This window comes from Babylonia areolata, chromosome 31 (assembly GCF_041734735.1).
Source record: "Babylonia areolata isolate BAREFJ2019XMU chromosome 31, ASM4173473v1, whole genome shotgun sequence".
NCBI classification, from domain to species: Eukaryota; Metazoa; Mollusca; class Gastropoda; order Neogastropoda; family Buccinidae; genus Babylonia; species Babylonia areolata.
The window spans coordinates 12,081,276-12,087,785 of NC_134906.1; the positions used below are offsets into that span (position 1 = coordinate 12,081,276).

At 47.6% G+C, this 6,510-nt stretch overlaps 1 protein-coding gene across 1 annotated transcript in view; it reads left to right on the top strand.

Moving 5' to 3' along the window:
• The window catches only part of LOC143276295 (protein GPR107-like), a 24,278-nt gene extending 18,413 nt beyond the window's left edge, over positions 1-5,865 (top strand). The window contains exons 13-16 of the mRNA XM_076580799.1: positions 1-9; positions 1,944-1,991; positions 3,750-3,913; positions 5,721-5,865. The exon at positions 1-9 is cut by the window's left edge and continues 85 nt beyond it. Of these exons, the coding sequence (XP_076436914.1) occupies positions 1-9; positions 1,944-1,991; positions 3,750-3,913; positions 5,721-5,829 (330 nt within the window). The 3' untranslated portion in view covers positions 5,830-5,865. The remainder of the gene's footprint in view (positions 10-1,943; positions 1,992-3,749; positions 3,914-5,720) is intronic.
• Positions 5,866-6,510: the final 645 nt, after the last annotated feature.

Below are 6,510 nucleotides of genomic sequence, written 5' to 3' on the forward strand. Positions count from 1 at the left end.
TACATTCTGGTCAGTGTGTGTTTGATCCTCGCTTTGCAACACCTGGAGTAAAATGGGGGCGTGGGGGAAGGGATCATGCAGCAGGGTTTGAAATACACACCCATCCAGTTGTCCAGTGCAACTAAAGCCTTTCGGCAGACAAGTGGAAACGATCTTTTTGTTTGGTTTGTCTTCTTGGCGATCAGTTTTTTGACTGTTGTCCATGAAAGGGTGTCAGCTTTAATGCGAATCAACCGCACGTCTCTCCTCCCCTTTTCACTTGTAATGCTCCCCCCTTCCCCCACCACCCCCACCCCCAAGTTCATCTCAGAAGAGAACCCCAGCAGAGTGCAGTCTTACTGACACGAGGCGTGCTCTGTGAATGAAATGTTAGTGCAGAAATAATAGATTTATTCTCACTGTCATGTGCAGAAATGATAAATTTTTTTTCACTGTCATGTGAGTGTCATGTGTGAGGAGCTTGCTAACATTGGCACGATTTTATCAATTTTTGCCTTGAATATTTGACTCTTTGACTGTCTCTTCACTTAGGGAGGGCAGGCAGAAATTTGTGGTGGACAAGTAGATCGTTGTTTTTTTTTTTTTAGCTGCTTGTCCATAGGAAAAAGATGATCTGGAAATTTCTAACCCTGTGCAGTGAATGTGATGTGCTTTTTGTGGTTGATGAATTTCCTGGTGTAGTGGAATGTCTTGCTTGCTTTGACTTCCATGTCATGTATTAATGTTGCCAGAAACTGTGTTCAGTATTTGCCAGCTGACGTCACATGTTAAACAGAAAGGTAATTTAGCTCTGTCACGAGGTGATCAAAGTATGACAAATAATGATGAAATTTTGCTCTCCACTGTAGTAAAATCTTTTGAGGAAAAGGTTAATTTTGCATGGCATATTTTGTTCACGTGACGTTAAAGTGTCTGCATTAAATTCAGTAGTTTTTCATATCTGAGCCAAAGTTTGACCAAACGTACTTCGTGTTCTAAGCACTGAAATGCGGGCACTGACACAGATCGGCACTGGACTTTTGAACCAGTGTTCACCAGTGATCAGGGTTTGACCCCGTTTTGGCAAGGTGTTGTGTCCTTGGGAAAGACACTTTCCTCCGATTTTCCTTACTCCACCCAGGTGTGAATTGATTGATTGATTGATTGATATGGATACTTATATAGCGCCAATCCTCGGTCGGAGACCAAGTTCTAAGCGCTTTACAAACACAGGGTCGTTTGCACAACAGGCTGCCTACCTGGGTAGAGCCAACTGACGGCTGCCACTGGTTGCTTATAATTCGTTTCCTGTGTCATTTAATCAGATTGCAGGCAAGCACACATACACACTCAGACATGTAACATTTTATGTGTATGACCGTTTTTTCTTTTTCTTTTTTTTATTTTTTATTTACCCTGCTATGTAGGCAGCCATACTCCGTTTTCAGGGGTGTGCATGCTGAGTATGTTCTTGTTTCCATAACCCACCGAACGCTGACATTGTTTACAGGATCTTTAACGTGTGTATTTGATCTTCTGGGTGTGTATACACACGATGGGGGGTTCAGGCACTAGCAGGTCTGTACATAAGTTGACCTGAAGGATCGGGAAAATCTCCACCCTTTACCCACCAGGCGCTGTCACCGAGATTCAAACCCCGGACCCTGAGATTAAACCATTCGGCTATTGGCACCTGACTTTGGTTGAGAAAGGTTAAAACTGCAGAAGGAGAGGATTGGGCCTCACCTTCAGATGCCAAGCATTGGGCACATTGAATAACTGTATAACGCCGTAAAAGGCTATAGGATCTTTAACCTTTTTAAGCAGTTTAATGGACGTAATCACTGGTGGCGTTTGAACACTTCCGTGAATGAATTCATGTCTGTTTGCACATGGAAGGGCAGTTGTTGCTTTTATCAGTGTCTCTGGTGTACATGAATGCCATTCTGTGTGTGTGTCGACAGGTGGTGTGCTACATCTATTTCACAAGAATCATTGTTTACCTCATGAAGGTAAGAAAGCTGCTGTATGCTGTATGTTATTTCTTTGTTAGTTCTTTATCCAGCATGTCTGCACAGACTGGTAAAGGGAGACAAGGAAATGACTGGTAAATGCAAAGGACCTTGTCTCAACACAAAATATCGTGTTAGTAACAAAACACATAAAACATTTTGCACTGATACTTCTTGTACAGTGTGTGTAGCCAGTGGAGCTCTTCAGAAAACACTGAACGTGTGTGTGCTTCTTTGTCTGTGAGGGGGTGTGTACACATATTCAGGAGTGTTGAAATAAGTTTGCACATGCCCGTGTTGATTGTGTTTATGATCATGTGTGTGTGTGGGTGCGTGTGCAATTTGTCCAGTGGTTTTTATGCTTCTGGAACAGACATATTTGGGCACATACGTTTGCTCATGGTTGTGCGAGTGATTGAGAGAGAGTGAGAGACAGAGAGATTGAGTGTGTGTGTATGTGCATGCATGTGTGTTTGTACATGAACATGTGTGTGTATGCGTTTATGTTTGTGTGTGTGTGTGTGTGTCTGTGTCTGTGCGCCGTCTTGCCACAGATGTATGCCTGTGCCATGTGCCCAGGGAAACGTGTTGGCATTACTACACTTTAAAACAGTACAACACAGTACAACACAACACAAAGGAAAGCAACTCAGCGCAGCACTGCACTGCACTGCATTACACTAGACTACACTACTACACTACACCACACATCGGTGCGAGTTGCAGGGCATGAGTCTGCCCCCACCCCCACCCACCCCCCCGGCCCTCCACCTCCCCTCACACACTTACACACACACACACACTCCACCACCCTCCTGCTCCCCCCTCCTCCCCTCACACACTTACACACACACACTCCACCCCACCCACACCCCCCTGTCCCCCCCACCTCCCCTCACACACTTACACACACACACACACACACACACACTCCACTCCCCCACGACCCCCCTGCTCTCCCCACCTCCCCTCACACACTTACACACACACACACTCCACCCCCCCACACCCCCCTGTCCCCCCCACCTCCCCTCACACACTTACACACACACACACACACACACTCCACTCCCCCACGACCCCCCTGCTCTCCCCACCTCCCCTCACACACTTACACACACACACACACACACGCACACACTCCACCCCCCCACACCCCCCTGTCCCCCCCACCTCCCCTCACACACTTATACACACACACACACACACACACACACTCCACTCCCCCACGACCCCCCTGCTCTCCCCACCTCCCCTCACACACTTACACACACACACACACACACACACTCCCCCCCCCCACACCCCCCTGTCCCCCCCACCTCCCCTCACACACTTACACACACACACACACACTCCACTCCCCCACGACCCCCCTGCTCTCCCCACCTCCCCTCACACACTTACACACACACACACTCCACCCCACCCTCACCCCCCTGTCCCCCCCACCTCCCCTCACACACTTACACACACACACACACACTCCACTCCCCCACGACCCCCCTGCTCCTCCCACCTCCCCTCACACACTTACACACACACACACACACTCCACCCCCCCCACACCCCCCTGTCCCCCCCCACCTCCCCTCACACACTTACACACACACACACACACACTCCACCCCCCCCACAGCCCCCCTGACTGCTGCCATGTTGTCATGTGACACCCTCCCGTCCCCTCCCACCTCACCCCCTCCACCCCTCCCAAAAGTGACCTCCCTGTTGACCCCTCCCTTCTGGTTTCCCTGTCAGATCACACTGCCCTTCAAACTGGTGTGGCTGACGGACCTGTTCCTGGAACTGGCCATGATGGTGTTCTTCGTGGTGACGGGCAGCAAGTTCCGCCCGGCCACCGACAACCCCTACCTGCAGGTGCCTCAGGACAGCGACGAGGAGGAGCTGGAGATGGAGGAAGTGTGAGTGTGTGGCGGGGGGGGGGGGGGGGGGGGGGGGGGGGGGGGGGGGGGTGAGGGTATGGAGAGTAGGTGAAGGGATGGAGGATTGGTGTGGTGAGTGTGTGTGGGTGGGGCTGGTGTGTGTGTGTGTTTCGGTGGTGGACATGGTGGGTGTGTGACTTGTGTGGGTGAGTAACTGGGCAAAAGTAGTGGGAGTGATTTGTGTGTGGGTGATTTAAGGGCGTGGTAGGTACACAAATATATGTATATGTATAAGCATGCCCTCGAAACCTTGTTGAAGCGCGTTGGGTTAAGCTGCTGGTTGGACGTCTGCCTGGCAAGATGGGCTGTAGGATGTATATAAATGTATGGATTTGTCTGAGTGCTGTGATGCCACCTTGAGAAAACTGGACCTGGCTGTGAGCAGTGGGGTGTGGATTGTTGGTGAATAATGGGTGTTGAGAGTGGGTGTGAATCAGTAATGATGGGTGTGGGAGTGAGTTGTGGGTGAATAACTGATGTGAGTAGTGGGTGTGAACTGTGGGCATTGAGTAGTGGGTGTGAACTGTGGGCATTGAGTAGTGGGTGTGAACTGTGGGCATTGAGTAGTGGGTGTGAACTGTGGGCATTCAGTAGTGGGTGTGAACTGTGGGCATTCAGTAGTGGGTGTGAACTGTGGGCATTGAGTAGTGGGTGTGAACTGTGGGCATTCAGTAGTGGGTGTGAACTGTGGGCATTCAGTAGTGGGTGTGAATTCTTTGTTGTGCCTAGTGCTGTTTGTTGGAGGGGGCGGTGGTGAAGGTGTTAATGGTTTAATTTCACTGTTCTCTCTCTCTCTCTCTCTCTCTCTCTCTCTCTCTCTCTCTCTCTCCTTGATGTTGGCTGAAGTCTTTACCAGCATGCCTTCTTGCTGACTCGTGGATTGTCTGAACAGTTGCCCCCCTTAGTTTTAAGTTTGAACCATTCAGGTTTTATCGTTGGTCAGCATTTTTGAACTGTTCAGGTTTTATCATTGGTCAGCGCTTTTGAACTGTTCAGACATTATTGTTGGTATGCTCTTAAGAACCAGTCAGATTTCATCATTGGGCAGCACTTTTGAATTATTCAGATTTTATTGTTGGTCAGCGCTTTTGAACTGTTCAGACATTATTGTTGGTATGCTCTTAAGAACCAGTCAGATTTCATCATTGGGCAGCACTTTTGAATTATTCAGATTTTATTGTTGGTCAGCTCTTTTGAACTGTTCAGACATTATTGTTGGTATGCTCTTAAGAACCAGTCAGATTTCATCATTGGGCAGCACTTTTGAATTATTCAGATTTTATTGTTGGTCAGCTCTTTTGAACTGTTCAGACATTATTGTTGGTATGCTCTTAAGAACCAGTCAAGATTTCATCATTGGGCAGCACTTTTGAACCATTCAGATTTTATCGCTGGTCAGCGCTTTTGAACCAGTCAGATTTTATCATTGGTCAGCACTTTTGAATTATTAATTGTTGGTCATCTCTTTTGAACCAGTCAGGTTTTATTGTTGGTCATCTCTTGAACCAGTCAGATTTTATTGTTAGTCAGCACTTTCGAACCAGTCAGATTTTATTGTTGGTTGGCACTTTTGAACCAGTCAGATTTTATTTGCATGTATGTATATCTTATTTTTGTGCATTTTCCCCCTTTTTGCTAGGGCATCACAGGAAAACACCGCCTCATGAAAAGCTAAGCCTTCGTTGAGGTTATACAGAAACACTCAGCTGGGCAACACTAACTCCTCAGGAAGGCGCAACACTAGCAGGAGTTGACCCCCTTTTTTTTTTCTTTTTCCTTTGTGCAGGTTGACCAAGACTGGATCCACAGAGAATGTGGTGAGGGTCAACCAGAAGACAGAGGGCGCCACCAACCAGATCAAGCAGCGAGGAGAAAGCAGCCATGACTACGACTAAGTTGGATGGGGTTTGGGGGGGGTGGGGAGGGGCGGGGGAAGTGGGGGTTTGTTTGGGAGGTGCGGGGGGATGGAGGGTGGGGGGGTAGGGGGGGGGGTGAAGGGGTTGGAGTTTTGAGTTGGGCTGGCACCAAGAGCTGAAAACAGGCATGACGACGTAAGCATGAGGAAAAGGAGGGGAGGGTGAGACACACTGAGTATTGGAACGTTATCGACGCCTTTTGGGTCAAACCGAGAAAATGGTGTTGTGTATGGAACTTACTGACTGGGTTTCCAACCTGTAATGTCAAACTAGAAAAGCTGTGTTATATTTTAAAACTAACAGATTTGGTTCCATCATGTAATGTCAGACTTGGAAAGCTGTGGTGTATAGAACTTTCCGACTGGGTATAAACGGTTAATTTCAAACGGGAAAATCTGTGTTATATAAAACTTACAGGTTTGGTTCCAACAGGTGATGTCAAACTGAAAAAGCTGTGTTATATAGAACTGTCTGGCTGGGTACAAACATGTACTGTCAAAGTGGAAATGTTGTGTCTTAATAAAACTTATAGATTTGGTTCCAGCATGTAATGTCAAAACTGGAAATGTTGTGTCTTAATAAAACTTATAGATTTGGTTCCAGCATGTAATGTCAAACTGGAAATAGCTGTATAAAACAGAAATTTCAGACTAGGTTTGA